Here is a 19,881-nt window from a genome sequence, read left to right as displayed (position 1 = left end):
AGATTGTAATGGAATATGGATTAAAATAAATTATAGAGATGCCTCACTAAAAAAATTGTAAATTGACGTTCTGGGATTCATTATTACAAAAATCAGATAAATAGGGTAATTTCATTATACAAAATTTGTTGTCAAAAAGTTAAAAATTAGCATGTTTTAAATGGACGTACGGATTTTCTGCAAACGATTACAGAGTTGCTACGCTTTATAAACCTAACTATTATAGGAATCATCATGCAAAGTTTGAAACCGTATGGCAAATTAACCACACAAGAGAACATTAGTCATTCTAATGCTCCACTGTTATAAAGGTTTAAGAATTCTAAATGGTTTGGCTTAAGTTTAGGATTATGCACGATTCTACGTTGAGACCACCCGAGATCAAACAATTATTTCATGTATTTTACAGGCAAAATAAACTTTATTCAATGCAATAAAATTAGAATAAAAGCAATCGACATAAATATGTCAGTGGTGCGACACCAAATTTTTCTATAAAACTAGCAGGATGTCTGTTTTAACTGAAAGATATCGCTAACCGCTAAACCGATATAGTTCTCATTTACAATAAAATTTTTATTGATATTTGGAAGGTTTTAAACTATTTTGGAGGAGAGTATCACCACCCTCCCAATAGAAATCAACCCTTACAAAAATTGACACTCTTAAAATAGATTTTACTTTTAAAAAGTACTAAAATTGAAGTGGAGTAAGTGGACTTCCCCCCCCCCCCCCCTTCTTCAAGAGCCACTGGAGGCCTATAGAAACATAGGCCGTTAGTACCATTAATAGAAACAAAAAATAAACGATAAAAAAGCTACCATCATTCATATGTAAATGAGTTAAATATTTATCCTTACTACTGTTAGAAGTGATTTTAATATCATTTGTGACGGACATACACACATAATAAAGGAGCTGCGCTACTAAAAAAGCGTAAGTAATGAAAATAGTTGGAACGATAAACCCTTTCTGATCCAGATCTATGAAACCTGTTATAGAAAATTAGTATAATTTGAATTCAGCTATAACAACAGATAGCCTTAATTTAGTGCAAGATAAGAATTTTTTTTGCTTCCAAAAGAATTGTTCTTTATACATTTACTAGCGGCTTCGTCCCTAGCCTCTAGGGGCTCTGCCCCTAGAGGTTTTATCAAACAAATTTTTCGTGTTTTAGATTTTAAAGAAAATAAAAAAAAAAATTTTTGGGGGGGGGTATTTCTCATTTTTTGGGGGGTTAGGGGTGTCCCACCACCCAAGAATATAGTTATAAACCTTCCCGGGACCTATGAGAAGCTACCCTGTAAAGGAGAACCCGATCGGTTTAGCGGTTAGCGAGATCCTTCGCTACAAACAAACAGACAGACAAACAGACAAACAAACATCGTTCAACTTTGTATTATAGATACACCACAGGGATTGTCACTGGAAGTGGACAGCCGCATATTTTCAAATAAAAATGAGTAATGACCAAGGAGGGAGGGGACATTGGGCTGTTAATTACACTAGTCCAGTTTATAATAACGTTTTCTCATAAGTTGGCTTACCAACTTTGGGGACTTATATTACATTTTGCTTGGTTGATTCATTAAGTTGAGTGTTCAAACGTATTAACTAAAAATTAAATTCTTAAAATGTTGTGTATCATCATAGGGTATGTACATCAATTTATCGGCCATTGTCTTATCCCTCTAGATCCCTGGTAATATGTTGTTATAAGAGGGGTTGCTCACAGGGGCGTCCAAGCTTTTTTTGGGGGGGGGGGGTAAAAAAATTTAGGGGGGGGGGTAATTCGTGTATGGGGGGTGTAAAATGGCGCGCGAAGCGCGCCGAAATTTTTTTTTACCCCCCCCAAAATTTTTACCCCGGGGGTAAAATTTGATTGGGGGGGGTAATTACCCCCCCTAAAGTCTGTTGGGGGGGGTAAATACTCCCCCCAAATCTGTTGGGGGGGGGTAATTACCCCCTCCAAACTAATTTACCCCGGGGGTAAAATTTTTGGGGGGGGTAATTTAATTATGTAAAAAAAAGCTCCTACCTAATCTATTAAGTTAAAGGGAGTGTGAACGTAAAAATTTCTCATCTGATTATCAAATCTTAACATTTACTAAGCACATTTCACTACACTGATCAACCAAAAATGTCCTATTCACAAAACTATCCAGAAATAATGCCTTGATTTTATGGTATTTTGAGAGGGAAAAAGGAAAAAACAGGGAAAATCTGAATGTTTTTGTTTCTTATAATGTTTGTAGGGATATTTAACTTGTCATATATAGTTGAAACAATTTACTTACTGTTAAGGATTTATTTTATGCTATAAAATTGCCAATTCGTTTTTTTATATCGTAGTAATTAGGTTATAAAGACATATTTTAAATTCGTATTATTGACAAAAAAAATACCTCACTGTCTACAAAGGGTTGAATCTCATAGGTTATATAAAATAATAATATCCTTTTTTATTGTGTTGAACATTAAATAACCCACTTTGGAGAATTAGTTTACACCTTATCAGACTGTTTATAAAGAAATATTGCGTCTTTAATATTTACAAAGGGGGAGGTCATTTTCTAGTAAATTCCGTAAAGGTGTGTGTGTTATAAGGCCTAAAAATAGTAGTAGAACGATAAGGTGCTCTATATATTTGTATTCCCTATTGAATAGAACAATAGGGAGCACCTTATCGTTCTACTACTATTTTTAGGCCTTATAACACACACACCTTTACACACTTTTACGGAATTTACTAGAAAATGACCTCCCCCTTTGTAATTAAAGGTGGGCGAGAGATGGGCCATTTAAAGTTAATTGGATACTAATAAAAAACCTGTTTCTGGCTTTGTTATTGTATTTGGTTTTCAATAAAAAAATATTGCTTATTTTATCAATTTCTAAGTAACTATACATTGGATTAAAGCAAGGATTATGTTAAAAGTCAGCTTAACTGTTAGGAAAAATCTAGAACTATGTGAAAAAGTTTAATTTGAGCTATAATGGGAGAAAAAAGCAATTTAATGCACATTTTATATAATACGGAAAATTTCTTCCTTTCCCCGTACCTTATAAAAATCGTCGGAAAAAGCCATTTTTTAAGCAAACAAAAGCGCGTTTTGCTCTATCTGTGAGATATTATGAATGAGATAATGTTAAGATTTGATATTAAGATGAGAAAAATTTACGTTCACAGTCCCTTTAATAAGTACTATCCTATAACATAAAGTAAAAGTAAGGTTTATTTGACTATAGCTTCAGATTTCATTACTTTTAATACTGAGTTCTCCTTTTTAGGAAAGCTTCACATAGATCCCATGATGGTTCCACACTATTATAGGTCAATCCTTTGAGTGGTTTTAGGCTATTTTTCTCCTCCCTTTTTACCCTTTAGAAAACACGAGTTCTTAGATGCTAAGGGCGCCACTACTATTCAAATATATAGTAGTATCTCATTCTTTAGAACATAAAAATACAATAATTAACTCACTAACCAATAAACCAATATGATTATACTTTAAAGTGAAGCGTCTTATAGGTCCTGGTAAGTTTTATAACTAGTTTTGAGACACCCTGACATCCTCCCAAAAGAAATCGCCTATAGAAATTCTTTTTCATTATTTAATGAAATATTTAATTTAGTTAGGTATCTATTTTATGGAATCTTCAGTGCTTTACAATTACATCATAGATCCCCGGGATGGTTTTAGCCCTTATAAAGGCCCAAGCAAATAAAACATGATCAAACTATTAAATTTTTTGTTATCATGGTTAAGAACTGTTTTAACTGGTTGGACTATATTGGGGTTGTCACACTATGACTTTTTTTAGGGGGGGGGACGGGGATTACTCCCTCCCCCCCCAAAAAAAAATTTTCAGTAAAATTTTTTTTTAAGAACATTCAATTTGGGGGGGGGGGGTAAATACCCCCCCCCAAAAAATTTTTTAAAGAACATTTATTTTTTGGGGGGGTTTGGCGGGGGTAAATACTCCCCCCAAAATCGTTGGGGGTGCCTACGGCACCCCCAAGGTAGGGGTATTTTTTTTTTCACAAAATTTTTTTGTTCACAAAATTTTGGGGGTGCCAAATGGCCCATTACCCCCCCCCCCTTGGACGCCTATGGTTGCTCAGTTGCTCATGTAGACACTAGACAGTAGACATACTGAAATGGTAGCTGAATATAAAACGGCTGCGGCGGTTATTCCACTTTTTTTGCCTAAAAGATTTTCTAATTAAGATTATTTGCAGTGTTTTTGCAAAGATCTCAACAATGCATATTGTCTACCATTTCTTTTTATCTGTTCAGAAGCTCTGTTTTAGCATGTAATGTAGCCTAAGTGCATTGAGAACAATTGAAGTTTTATCAAAATATTCAATAAAATTGTATGTTTTATTAATATTTTAAAAATAATATTATTTTGGGTTTTTTAGCCTGTAAATATTCTGAATTAATTTGTGAAACGAGAAAGTTGTCTATAAATAGTTTACTACATTATCTACATTAACTTACTTGGCATCTTTTCAAGACCAAAATTCCATTAAAATATTTCCAATTATTAGCGGGTGGTATAATGTTTACCTAGTAATGAAACACTTTATATAATGAGGTCAGAGTAGGTTAATGATGAAGAAACTGCTAAGTAATAAATGATGTAAAATATTTTCTAAATAACCTTTGTTGCTATTAAGGCGCCTTGGCTAGATGTTTATCATACATTTTTAAAAGCGAAGCTTTTCTATAATTAGGGTCGGTCCGTACGTCCGTAATAGTTAGCTCTTTGCGTTAATTTAAACAGGTTAGAATTGTCCTATCGATTTCAATCTTTGCATGATGATTTCTATAACAGCTAGATACGAGATCGAAGGCGCAGCAACTCTATAATCGTTACTAGAAAGTCCGTACGTCCATTTAAAACATGCTGATTTTTTACTTTTTACAACAAATTTTTGTTGTTAAAATTATCCGATTTATCTGAATTTTTAAATACAGATTCCTATTACAACAAGATTACAATTTTGAGTTTTATTTAAATAAAAAACCTAACCTTTTAGACTTTTTTAGAAAAATTCAAGTTGATTAAGAGGGGAGGGGATTTTTAAAAGCCTTACTTGAAAAAAAAGGAATTTTAATAGCTGGACAAAGTGTCTCAAAAATCAGCCATGTGACGTCATAAAAAAGAGGGAAATTAGAGGAGAAGTGGGAAAGAAAACCCCTTAAAGAGAGATGGATAATCCTTCATTTTTATGACGTCACAAGGCTGATTTTTTGAGACAATTTTTGAATTCAAATCTAAACCAGGAAAAATACAATAGAAAACATTTTGTCGCTTTTTACATATCAACACGAAATTACTATTTCAATACTTTTTACATGTCTAAAAATGGCCACAGATTGGGACATTAGAAATCGATTAACAAATAAAGCAACGTCATGAATGGTGTTTACAAGAAAGCCTAAAGCCTTTCTTCTTAATTGGACAAAGTGTCTCAAAAATCAGCCATGTGACGTCATAAAAATGTTGGATTATCCATGTCTTTTTTAAGGGTTTTCTTTCCCACTTCTCCTCTTATCTCCCTCATTTTTATGGCGTCACATGGCTGATTTTTGAGACACCTTGTCTAGTTACCCTTTCTTCTGCGGGAAACCAACTTTGTAGAATTCTAAATTTTACCAGTTAACTGATATCATCATACTAAAAGGAATTAGAGCTATTAATTTAATTAATAAAAACGACGATTGTTAATGTAATTTCTTGCACTTGCTTATAACCCCATAAACGTCCTAGGGTGTGATTACCCCCCCCCCCCCCTCAAACTTAAAAATCCATCATTTAACTTCCCCAAAATTTTAAAACATACATTAGTTTAACCCCCTCAAGACTTTTAAATCCCTCAATTTTAGTGAACACCAAAATCAAACCACTTTAATTTACAGCCAAAGTCGTTTGTGAGCCGCCCTTTTTCAACTTTTAAGTTAAATATTTTGATGAAACCAGGGTTGAAAATGGGCTGTTTATTACACTAGTCCCCAAAGTTTTATAATATCGTTTTCTTATTCTTTGTCTATACAACTTTTGGGACTTTTAGTGAATTTTGATTGGTGGATTTATTAAGTTTGGTGTTCAAGCATTTCAACCATTAATTTTAATCTACATAAGGGGTTACTTTGTGTATCATCATTGGAGATGTACATCAATTTATCGACCACTGTCTTATCCCTTTAGATCCCTGCATACTAACACAGAGCTTCTTAAAAGGTAAAAAGATCTGGTAGACACTATGCAATATTGTAATCTTTGCAAAAACCCTGCAAATAATCTTAATTAGAAAATCCGCCATGCAAAAAACGGCTCCTCCCTCCCACGACAGACAAGAATGATTTTCCAAACAATTTACTCCTTGAAAGGTTTGTTTTTAGACTCCGTTCCCACGACTGAAATCAGTTTCTTTTAACAATAGATATAATATATCTAGATGGTCCATCTGACCCCATTTTTATTAAAAGGGTATTTTTTGCAGACGAAAACCTTTGTTTACTTTATGTTTTATACGAGGTACGGGTGAAATTATTTGCGACGAATTATTCTAAGAAATTCATAAACAACTATAAAAATTATGCCCTTACGTACCAAGATCAGTAAAATATTTTAACCAATGAGATGTATTGAATGTACCTCCTATATAGTATTCTCCTGTTGGCTGATTTAGGCAGTATGTCTCTAGGTTATCTCTATTCTTTTATCATCGCAGCTAATCTGCAAATTACTTTGAATTCCTGCATGTATTGCGTCGTCCAAACAGAATATAAATAACTTTAGGGCCTTATCAAAAATACATAAGAATGTTTTTTTGTGTCTTGTGCCTTTCAGTAGTGGATAAGTTGTACTTTGTTTTCAATATACGGACAAACGGATAAACATTTTACAGTAAGGCTTTGAAACCGATTAATATCCGCTGGATTAGTACCAGTTCTAAGCCATACTGAAAAATGAAAAATCCCGTCTAGCATCGTATTAGAGACAATATTTCTCGAGTAAAAAGAATAATAACATCATAAAATTAATATCAGTTTTGTTGGCCCAGGTCTTCGGTACCTCGGGTCTAACAAAACTGCTTTTAATCTTATAATTTTTCATTTTAACATCCGCGAAAGCTGTCTATAATACGACGCGGTAAATACCTCTTACTGAAACTACTTAACGTAAAGAAGAAAAAAGCGCTATCAAATAGCATATTTAGTGACTAATGGTGGCTTTGGACACATTTTTTCTTGTTTGTTGACATGCATAATGCTGAACATATTCAACTTTGTGTGAATTTTGCGGCTTGTCGCGGTAAAATAACAAAAAATCATCAATTTTGTTAATAAATCAAAATTAATCAATATTTAATGTAATTAGTGTAGATGTCCTGGACAAAATTCCAAAATTAGATTATACAATAAAAACAAAGCCATATTAAACAAAACACAAATGACATAGCTACTACTTTTTGTTGTCAATCCAAGATTTGAATCTGGTGCAGTTCACGGTAAAATGTTCCTGGTAACGATCATCTCCTTGGATTTTTGCTATTCCAGATTGTTTATATGCCCTTTTATGCTGCTTAAGACGGTGTGCGGACATGACATGTATGTTCAGTCGTTTATCAGCTAGCAGCCTTCAAAGATCGTAGATTTTAAGAGTCGTAAACATGAACATTTTACCGTGAACTGCACTAGATACCAAGATTTTTTAATCTTCACTACTTATAGATATTGTCATCCTTGTTATATATCTATATATAAAAGTTACAGGATCTCTGTCTGTATGTTTGTACCTAGTATATCGCTAACCGCTGGACCAATATTGTTCTCCATTACAGTATAGCTTCTCATAGGTCCTGGAAATGTTTATGGATATTTTGAGAGAAGGTACCACCAACCTCCCAAGAGAAATTGCCAAAGTACCCAAAAATATTTCTAATGTTCCGCTAGGCAACACCAATATTTGACTTACAGGTCTTACCTTCCTACAAGGGTGCCGAGTTTTTTTTTTAAAAACTACCCCTCCTCAAGGGCCCCTAGAAACCCTCAAGGGGCATAGCTATCTCGGCTCCTGGTACAGATAAAGACGTACAATTTTTTTCTGGTGGTTCATGTGTATTTTTAGAGAAAATTACTTTTCAGCCGCTAAATTTTCAAACAGCTGTAGAGCGGCCAGGATGACCAAATTTTAGGACGAACTTTTATTTTTCATATCAAAACAATTACTTTTTCTGATCATCGCCGAAAAACGGCAAATAACGGAAACCGCTATTTTCGGCGGTTACGGCGGTAAAACGGCGGTTGGTGGCGCAAATTAATATTTTTATCTGTTTATTATTGCTTAAGGATTTACCAAAAAAAATATAGGTCTCTAGCTGCAATAGAAGCCACGATATTCATGATATATGTCTGTAGTAATAAAACTAGAGGGGGGGGGGGCTCTTGGACCCCCCCCCCTCCCCCCCCCCCGATCTGTGAGATAAGAGTTAAACCATTTTAAAAAAAAAAAATTTAAACCAAAAATACATAATAATGATATATTTAACTAAATATATTTAACATTAAAGAAAAATTTGAACTATATGGCGATAGCGAAATCAAGAAAATATCACAATTTGATATGAATAGATTTACACATAAGCAATTTTTATAAACTAATTTTTATAAGAAAAAGATGATACATGAAAGAATAATTTTTACAAAAGTCATAAAAATAGAAAAATTAAGTTTTATATAAAATATTTTTTATATCAGAGGTGGATTCTTAAAAAACCTTTTGGCTCACTGCCTCACTAAAATTAGTGAGGCTCGCTAAAAAAAATTGTAAAAAATCGCATAAAACAATCTACAAAAATTAAATAAAATCATAAAAGGGTTGTTGACACAAGATTTTGTTTAATTTTTTTAGAATTTTAATGCGATTTTGGAGGATATTTCACAAAAATTTTTACTGAGCCTCACTAATTTTAGTGAGGCAGTGAGCCAAACAGTTTTTTAAGAATCCACCTCAGATTAAAAGCTAATGGCAGATAGTTTTAGAGAAGAACATAATAAAATGAAAATTAAGAAAACTGAATTTGAGATCTAGAACTTAAACAGACACTCGCAATAACAAAATAAATTAAACATATATTTTATAGTTAGGCACGTGAATACATTTCTTTGTTTTGGGTAGGTTAATTCAGAACAATGCAAAGTAAAAGGGTTTTATTTTGTATATAGATAAAATAACTAGAGTATACCTACATAGCTTTATTATTACAATTATTTTGAGTTAGGATTTTTATTTCATTTTGTCTTTAAATAGTTTCTGATAACTAAGATTTGTAAAATTTTCTTAAGCCAATCCTCTACACTGAAATATATTCACGTACCTAACTATATTATTTTCTCATTAACTGAGAAAACTAAAATTAAATGCACTTCTATATATTTACATTATCACTGATTTTATTTGACTATAATTAAAGCTGCTCTATAACGTAACTAATCAGCTTTATGATGAAGAACTTGTTGAAGCCTGGTTTAACAACTTCTGTATATTCGCATGATCTTCTTGGCGCTGTTTTGTCAGCTTTTCTTGCAGTGCCGGCTGTAGGGAGGAATGCACAAGGTTGCGAAGATCTTGAATTTTTAAAGGGATAGTGGGTGGATTTTCAGACACGGTCTTGTGTTCCAGTTTGGCCAGTTTTGGTGGGAGGCCAACGGATTGTACCTGGCTTAACAGCCGCTGTTCTAATTCTTCTATGTACTTGACTGTTTCTTGCAGAATATCAACCTGAAATTTAAAAATTTATCAGTTAATTTAATTCAATATTCATTATACTTAAGGCAATAGTTAGGAAATTATATTCTCTTATATTGGGCTGTTTATTACACTAGACCCCAAAGACTTATATATCATTTTCTTATTCGTTGGCTTAACAACCTAAGGAACTTTTATTGAATTTTGATTAGTTGGTTCATTTAGTTGAGTAACCAAATATTTCAACCATTAACTGTTATCTACAGATGGGGTAATTTTGTGTATGTATAATCATTAGGGATGCACATCAATTTATAGATCATTGTCTTATCCCTTTTGATCTCTGTTAAATATAACAAACTTAATATTAAATAATTGGAAATGTTTGAGTCAAAATAGTTATTTTTAGAATGAATATAATTTATGATATAGTAAAATTTGGAAACTATAAAGTATGAACAAAGTGTATCACAGAAGGTTTTTTTATTTCCCTAAAAGCAATTAAGCTCAATTTGAAGCCTGTATAATGAAGGGCGTGTCTGTGTGTGTGTGTGTGTGTGTGTGTGTGTGTATGTATGTGTGTACACGTTTTATGTTTATGTGTGTGAGTGTGTGTATGTTTTGTCTATGAATGTGTGTGAATGCAGGGATAAGACAGCCTATGCATAGATGAATATCTCCAATGACCATACACAAAATACCCCTTCAGTAGATTACAATTAGTGGTTGAAACGTTTTGACACTCAACTTTTTGAACACACCAATTGAAAATTCAAAGTTGTTAAGCCAACCAATAAGAAAACGTTATTATAAAGCGTTGGGACTAGCGTAATAACCAGCGCAATGTCCCTCCCCCCCTCCCTGGTGTGTATGTGTATGTGTAAGTGCCAGGGCGGGTCAGAAGTAAGCCCTTAATGATTGTTATCTGGTTATGACAGAAATAATAACAATGTACACAGCCTTTTTATGAGCTTTAAACGGGGAAATGGAAATTGCTGGTTTATCTTTGTCTTTATCGCCAGGGACAAATGGAAAATAAATCAATTTATCAAGAACTAGTAACTTTTTTGTGGGAAAAATTTAATATAAGAACAATGGATGTAGAATATAAATGATTGATATAACAGGAGAAAAAATGTTGTCAATTTAGGTTGCAAATTCACCTCGCTTTTATTGGTCGGGCCGTTTATCCAGTAGGTGGGGAGAAGGTTGGGGCAAGAGTTCACTTTATTATAGAACATGAATATTTGATGCAAGATCCAAGTAATAACAGATCCATTATAAAAACTTTAAATTAGATATAAAATTACGAAGCAAGCTTAATTTTCTTACATTTACATATCTCAGCATTCCTCGCTCATATATTATTCAAATGGTTATTATGCTCGTTTTTATTGTTATATATTTTAAATAAGTGCTTTTTTATGTTTATTTGTTTTTAAATCAGGTTAATTTTGTTTTGAATAATGTAACTTTTTAAAAGCGAAGCATTTAATTAGGGTCGGTCCGTCCGTAACGGTTAGCTTTTTTCGTTAATTTAGACATGTTAGAATTGTCTATCGTTTTTAAACTAGGACAACATAGTAAAATGTTATAAGCGAAGCTTTTCTATAATCATGTCCTAAAAACCGTATGCCCTTAAACAGTATCATGTATTTAAGCAGTTTTGCAACAAAAATTTTGTTTAAACTTATACATTATATTCTGCTTTTTTTTAGCCCTGAAACTCTACAAGTATTAATGTTAGTTTGTCCTACCATTTCAGAGCTTCGCTTTTATGGATTTTGTCATGCTTGTTATTTTTTAAAAATCTTACTTAGACATCAAATTGACCTGTTAGAATGAATTGACTTTCCCATTTAATGGTCCTAATTGACAAGGATAAGGTAATTAATTAGAAACACTTAAATGTTTTAATCATATTCTGTTATTATCAGGGATCTAAAGGGATAAGACAATGGTCGATACGTTAAAGTACATTCTCAATCATGATACACAAAATTACAAGAGTGGATGAAACGTTTGAACACTTAACTTTTTTGAACTAACCAATCAAAACTTCATAAAAGTTTCACTTTATTAGAGAATATAAAAATCTGGTGTAAGATCCAAGTAATAATAAATCCATTGTTGCACCTGTTTTATAGCCAACTTTTAACGCTTTACGAGTGACAAAGAAACAGTTTAAAATAGTCCATTTTGATAAACATTCATAATTTTATCTTTACTAATTTTTAAAAGCGAAGCTTTTCTATAATTAGGGTCGGTCCGTATGTCACAGACAATTAGCTCTTTTCGTTAATTTAAACAGGTTAGAATTGTCCTATCGATTTCAAACTTTGCATGGTGATTTCTGTAGTATCTAGGTACAATTTAGAAAGCGCAGCAACTCTATAATCGTTGTTAATGAGCGATCTTTGGCAATTAGAATTAGCAATGATAGTTGAAAAAATACTTCATTTTTGGCAAAAATATAGGGTACCAAACATTAAAAAGATAAAAGTTTTCTTTGAGATGAAATAAAAAAATACATAAATTCATAGTTTGTTTCATGTTTACCTCGAAATAAATTATACAAAAACAACGAGTGACATAGAAGCAATAGGAACAATTACAGCCAATAGACGAAGACATACATTTAAGTAAAATAAAAATCTTAATATTTTAGAGTTTCTTTATGTTTTGAATTTGAATGATAAGTACTTTTGGATAAAGATCTTAAGTTTTCAGTTGGCTGATCTCTCACAAGGTGACGCCTTAACATATTTATGAATATTCAATTTATATTCTTAAACAGGGAGGGAGGGGACATTGGGCTGTTTATTACACAAGTCCCCAAAGTTTTTTTTTGCATTTTCTTATACGTATGCTTAACAACTTTGGGGACTTTTATTGAATTTTTATTGGTTGTTTTATTCAGTTGAGTGTACAAACGTTTCAACCACAAATTGCAATCTACAGAAGGGGTATTTTTTTTGTGTATCATCATTGGGGATGTACATTAATATATCGGCCATTGTCTTATCCCTTTAGATCCCTGATTCTAAAAGAATTTAATTTCTAACTGAGTAGGATACCTATGAATAGTAAAATCCCAAGTATTTTTCAATTCTAATTTATTTAAAACTAGCGGCTTCGCCCCTAGCCTCTAGGGGCTTTGCCCCAAGAGGTGATCAAAAAAAAATTGAGGTGAAATTCGTAAAAGGACCAAGGAAATCTTCTGCAAAAAAAATAAAGGACCTAGGAAATCTTCTGCAAAAGAAAATAAAGGACCTAGGAAATCTTCTGCAAAAAAAAAATAAAGGACCTAGGAAATCTTCTGCAAAAAAAAAAAAATAGGGGGGGGATTTTTTTGTTTTTTTGGGGGGGTTGGGGGTGTCCCACCCCCCAAGAAAATAGCCTAAAACCACCACAGGACCAGTAGGTATATACCCTGAAGAGTAGAATCCAATCGGTTCAGTGGTTACCGAGATCTTAAGGGACAGACAGACGGACAGACGGACAGACGGACAGACATCAAGCTACTTTGTATTATAGATAGCATTCATAGCTTTTTTACTTAACTTATATTTCTAAATAACGCAGCTACTCTTATACTAAAAGAAAATTAAGCAGTAGGGGTTGTGAATGTAAGATTGTAAATTGAATAGTATTTTCATCTAAATTATAGTTAGCTAAGCTCCTTATATAGAACTTTACTGTCCTAGTTGAAATGATAATCATTATTGAGAATTGACATTGCTATAAATGAAAAGACGAAAAAAGAAATTAAAAACAGAGATAAAAATAATTAAAAACCCGAACTTACTGCACTTGTTAAAATTTTGAAGCTGGTAAAATATTTTAAGATGTAACCTAAACTTTACTGGTGAAATTTAATCTGCTCAGGCCAATATTAGGCAGGGATCTAAAGGGATAAGACAATTGCCGATAAATTGATGTACATCCCTAATGATGAGACACAAAATTACCTATTCTGTAGATTACGTTTGGACACAACTTGATGAATCCACCAATCAAACTTCATTAAAAGTCCACAATATTTTAAAGCCAACGAATAAGAAAACTTTATTAAAAACTTTGGGGACTAGTGTAATTATCCCATTGTCCCCTTCCTTCCTAAGTATAAGGAGTATTAGGTATTAAGCAGAGCGTTCTCTAAATTAAGTAAAAAGTGTCACATATTTCCTTTCAGATTTGAAACTAAGTTTCCTGCCTTCTAAAATCTCCACCACCTCACTTAGTGTTACAAGTTTATTTAAAGAAAATAATACAAAATAAAATTGCTATGCAATATTGTTTTGGTATTTTTTCATGTTTATCATGTCTGGCGCACCCAAAAATATTTTGGTTCTTAGAAAGAAAACGAAGTAGCAGGTTTCCTCTTATTTTCGTAGCTTTTGATAGGTTAGTTTGGGTTAGGTTAGGTTAGGTAAATGTTAACGATTGTCCCGCAGGGTTAAAGCCCACCGCAGGGGCTAGTAATAGGAGAAAAGCTACTGTGAAAATACTACGAAACCCCCTACTTTGTTTTTTTTCTTCATGAATTATTGCATGATCTTCACAAATTTGGTGCTAATAATGATTATTTTGATTGGCAAAATTGTTTTTCTTTGTATGAAATTTATCCCCTTTCCTAGCTATTTACCAACTTTTATGTAGAATATCTTTGGCCTAAGTCCTCTTTATAAATAGTTTCTTGAAACATTACACCCTTCACAATTCTACATTTTAGCTCTATAGACTCCTCTATAAAATAAAGAGTAAGGTTGCTGGGTTATGACCCTTCATCCTCCCCCTCGCGGTATATCCACCTTGCCTAAATACTCCTAATATCTATAATACAAAGTAGAACGATGTCTATCTGTCCGTCTGTCCGTCTGTCTGTCTGTCTGTCCCTTAAGATCTCGGTAACCACTGAACCGATCGGATTCTACTCTTCAGGGTATATACCTATTGGTCCTGTGGTGGTTTTAAGCTATTTTCTTGGGGGGTGGGACACCCCCAACCCCCCAAACCAAAAAAATCCCCCCCATTTTTTATTTTTTTTTTTTGCTTAAGATTTCCTTGGTCCTTTAACGAATTTCGCCTTAATTTTTTTTATCACCTCTTGGGGCAAAGCCCCTAGAGGCTAGGGGCGAAGCCGCTAGTGTATTTATATAGTGTGGACCCTAGCTTCCGGATTAAGTAGCTCAAAGATTTTTTAGTGAGGGTAATGAATCAAATACTTTATGCTTAAGTGAATAATATTATATTATTTTCGTTTTTTTAAAGTATATTTAACCAAAGAACATTTTTATAATCATAAAATATGAAGATATTTGATACAGTAGAACTTGGAATAGTCTATTTACAAAATAATAGCTAGAAAAAATAACAGTAGATTATCAGCTTAAGTAAACTCTGATCTACTTATGTTCCCCACTGATGTATGTAAAGGCCACTAACAGAATATCAAATTTCACTACCTTAGCTTAGCTAAGCATTTATTCAATATACAATGCATATACTTCACTAAGTAGAATCATACTTTATAAGAAAATTTTAGAAATTTAATAAATTTGTTTTTAAATGTAAGATTACTCTTTGATTAAAGTTTATGAAGAACTTTTTAGTGTCCTTGGAATTAAGTTCTAAAAAAACTCTCCCCTTAATGTCATTATCTATAAAGGGTTGGGTTTGAACTTTTCATCTTTTATAATTAAGTAGTATGTTGTGTGTCTGTGTGTAATCTAAGATCTACCAAACACTTGGCAGGCTTTGGGCGCGTAAACATTTTAACCACTAAATAGTTATTCTAATTTAGGACAAAAATTTTAAGTTTTTGAGAGGGAGACATCCCATCTAATGTTTAAAAGAAATGTCGGTTTTACTTTTTTACATCTAAAAAAATCTAAATAAAGTAATCTTTTGTTGTTATGTTCATTTGAATTAAGCTTAGTGTTACAAATGTTTGTTTGTGTAATCATTTGTTCCTTTCAATAGGATGTATTCAACAGTTGGGGACCATAAACCAACTTTATTTATAGAATATTCCTTTCAATAGGATGTATTCAACAGTTGGGGACCATAAACCAACTTTATTTATAGAATATTCCTTTCAATAGGATGTATTCAACAGTTGGGGCCCCTAAACCAACTTTGTTTATATTTTGTTCATTTCAATAGGATGTATTTAACAGTTTGGGACCATAAACCAACTTTATTTACAATTGTTCCTTTCAATAGGATGTATTCAACAGTTGGGGACCATAAACCAAATTTGTTTATATTTTGTTCCTTTCAATAGGATGTATTCAACAGTTGGAGTAACTAAACCAGCTTTATTTCCATTTTGTTTCTTTCAATAAGATGTATTCAACAGTTGGGACCCCTAAACCAAATTTGTTTACATTTTGTTTCCTTCAATAGGATGTATTCAACAGTTGGGGCCCCTAAACAAACTTTATTTACATTTCATTGCTTCAAAAGGATCTCGTCTTTACTGATGTACATACATTTGAGATAAGAAAAACCGTGGAGTAGCATTCCTTGAAAGAAAGTATAAACGGAAAGGCCATTTAAAATTTAAATTTAACAATATGAAATCTTATTGTCTATAGAGAAAAAAAGTAAATGTCTTATTATATATATCTACCAACAAAATTGGTTTCGCGACCCCAACTGTTGAATGCATGAGAGCCCCTCATCTTATGTAATCCCAGCACACACACAAAAAAAGACCTTTCAAGTAGGGATTTTCAATTTTCATTGTAATACAAATAAACATCTAGATTATTTAAATAGAAAATATAATAATAATAGATTGAATCTTAAGAAAATAATAATAAGTTATCAAAAACATAGGTTTGTTATATTTTGTGTTAATATTAATTTTCTGATTTTGAGGCAAAGTTTTTCTGATAATTTCTTAAAAGCGAAGGTTTTCAATATTTAGGGCCCTAAACCAACTACTCATTTTTGGAATAATGATTCCTATGACAACAAAGTACAATATTAAAGAAAAGCATCTCTACTCTACTCTTTTGTTCGTTTGTCCTTCCTTCTGAATAAAGAGCTTCGCTTTTATGGATGTTGTTATCCTTGTTCAATCTATTGCTTGATCAGTAAATGTTTAAATTTATTTTTAAATAAAATTGACACATTATATAACTCGGGACCTCTTTGATTGCCAAGTTTTTATAAGATGTCGTAAATACTCAGATACAAGTCAGGGCGGTAGGGGACATTGGGTTGTTTATTACTATCTTCCCAAAGTTTTCTTATTCGTTGGCTTAACAACTTTGGGGGTTCATTAAGTTCAGTGTCCAAACGTATAAACCACTGATTGTAAGCTAAAGAAGAGGTAATTCTGTATATCATCATTGAGGATGTACTTCAATTTATTGGCTTTTGTCTTATCCCTTTAGATTCCTGGATAAAAATACAATTTATCTCAAACTTTTAGTCTCACATTTTCGGCTTCTTTGAATTTTTTTTTATAAATTTTATCACGTAGCAAAACGGGTCAAAAAGTTTAATCTATAAATTAGATTACGGAAAGATATAAGATGTATATATTTAAGTACAGCCTTTGCCCCTACCCTTCAGAGGCTTGATTTTAAAATCTGGGGAGGGGGCCTGATCTTTTGGTTTTCATTGAATGAAAGGGGCAAAATAGTTTTACTTCAATGCCGAATCCACATTGTAAATAGCATCTTTAGCATGTTGAGAACTAGATTCTTTATGTTGTAGATAGCAATATTGCGTGGTGTGCCTTGACTTCCACAAATGTATCATAACTACCAGGGGTGGAGGGGACATTATTACACTTGTCCTCAAAAGTTTATTATAACAATATTAAGCTTTGGAGACTTTTATTGGAGTTTGACTGGTTGGTTCCTTAAGTTCAGTGTCCAAACGTTTCAACCACTTATTTAAATACATAGAAGGGGTAATTTTATGTATTCTTTTTAAGGATGTACATTAATTTATCGGCCATTGTCTTATCTTTTCAGATTTCTGCATAACTTCTAACTGTTCCATTACAACAAAAGACAAAAAAATAGATTATTATTAGAGATAAGCTAAAAAAAACATTGTTATTATAAGATTGAAAGAAACTCATACGGCCTCACGCAATTTGAAGAAAAACAAAACAAGGCTTTATGCGGCAGTGATGTTACACAAATTGCATAATGCATCTGAATGCTTTCGAACGGTTCATGAAAAAAAAATAATATTAATCTGCATTGTTATGGTTACAACTGCATACTGTTATAAATGCAGGGATCTAAAGGGATAAGACAATGGCCGATGAATTGATGTGTATCCCCAATAATGGTGCACATAATTATCCCTTCTCAAGATAACAATTAGTGGTTAAACCGTTTGGACACTCAACTTAATGAACTAACAATCAAAATTCAAGTCCTCAAAGTTGTTAAGCCTACGAATAAGTAAACGTAATTATAAAACTTTGGGGACTTGTGTAATAAACAGCCCAATGTCCCCTCCCTCCCTGGTTAGAATGTCAACCCTTTGTGGCTTTGTTCAAAATTTTCTTTGTAAATTTTTTAAAAAAAGGATTTAATTGTATAATTCTTTAGGTAATGAGATTCTCAAATTTATTTTATGAATTGGAAAGTTAGAAATATTAAAAACCTAAAAGGGTAAAGTAAGTTAGGTTTTATACAGGGAAGGAGGGGACAATGGACTGTAAATTACACTTATAACCAATATTCGTTGGCTCAAAAACATTGGCTACATTGTAGTTTTTTAACAGTCAACGAAGATAATAAAAATTTTATGTTAAATGCAAGGTATGATTGTTGAGTAAGATGTCTAAAAAGTAAAACAGTGGCACAATTTCAAGTTTATATTGTAACAATTGCTGTTATTGGACATTGGAAGGTTTAATGCTATTTTAAAGAACCATGTAAGACACTTGTTTATATAATTAGTTAGAAACAAAGTTCACCCCTTCCCTCCGAAAAGAAATGCTTAAGATTTCATTAGGGGTTGTTATTTGGTTTACCCCAACATCTCATTACGTCGATATCATTCGAGGCAGGTTTAATGCTAGTATAAAAGAAATAGAACACTCGAGGCTAATAGATTACCTCTGAAGCTTCCTCATCATTTCTGACGGATGGCACCAAAGACTTCAGCCTGTACAGCTGAGCATACCGGACTGTCTTCCTATACTTGTTGATGATGGCCCGAGCCTTGCGCTGGCGCGGAGATCTTTGTGGCGTTAATGACTGCTGCTCTGGTGATCGCTGGGCATACTGTGTCCTGTACATGTGAACTGTCTGGGCAGCATATTGGCCTCGGTACAAGGATTGGGGTCGACCACTGCGACTTGAATAACGAGGTCTTAATCTATCTTCAATCATTTTTAGACTATCTATTTTTTTGGTTAACTGTATATTTTAAATTAACAGTATCACTAAGTATAACCTTACTTCAATTATGATAAGTTTTTAAATTAAAATAACAATAATTTCACGCCTAAATTTTGTAAATCTTTCACAGGCACGAACTGACAAGATACTAAAATGAATTTTTGCTTTGCCTTTGCTTGCTTTTGGCTTAAATTGAGTTGAGGAGAGGAGAGAGAAATAACCTTCCTGCACTTAGCACTACTCAACCTTTTTTTTACTCTATCTCTCTCTCTCTCTCTCTCACACAGTGGCCCGATTTGTAGCTTTGATTTTAAAGTGGTACAGGGTGCTATTAACAGGTGTTTACCCTTCCCCTTCTTATGTTGTTCCTTTCAACCCCCCCAGTCTCTTCCTCTTATAAGGGATGCTTTCATTTCCCACTCCCCCCCAGTCTCCCCCTCACTTACTCCTTGGTATTCATTTTGAGCGCTCAAATCTTCTCTTGGTGGTGAGGTGTGCTTCTCAAGCTTCCTTCACCTCGGATATATACATTTCTTGCGCGCGCGCGCGTAGAATATTATTAAAGCCTTCTTCCTTCTTATATACTACTTGTGTGTGTGTGTGTGTGTGTGTGTGTGTGTGTGTGTGTGTGTGTGTGTGTGTGTGTGTGTGTGTGTGTGTGTGTGTGTGTGTGTGTATGTTTGTGTGAGTGTGTAAAATATATTTGTGTGTATGTGTGTATTTTCTTCAC

The 19,881-nt window shown here is 33.1% G+C and overlaps 1 protein-coding gene across 1 annotated transcript; it reads right to left on the bottom strand.

Moving 5' to 3' along the window:
• Nucleotides 1–9,443: 9,443 nt before the first annotated feature.
• Nucleotides 9,444–19,392, bottom strand: LOC145315743 (uncharacterized). Its single transcript, XM_080155784.1, has 2 exons — nt 18,867–19,392; nt 9,444–9,798 (listed from the first exon to the last, which is right to left on the bottom strand). Exons 1-2 carry the CDS (start codon nt 19,140–19,142, stop codon nt 9,517–9,519), a joined length of 558 nt encoding a protein of 185 aa, XP_080011910.1. The 5' UTR covers nt 19,143–19,392; the 3' UTR covers nt 9,444–9,516.
• Between the last annotated feature and the right edge of the window lie 489 nt (nt 19,393–19,881).

Source organism: Acartia tonsa, chromosome 4, assembly GCF_053477335.1.
Source record: "Acartia tonsa isolate MP-2025a chromosome 4, ASM5347733v1, whole genome shotgun sequence".
NCBI lineage: Eukaryota > Metazoa > Arthropoda > Copepoda > Calanoida > Acartiidae > Acartia > Acartia tonsa.
Note: the sequence above shows the minus strand (reverse complement) of the source record. Positions and strands in the feature narration are given on the sequence as shown.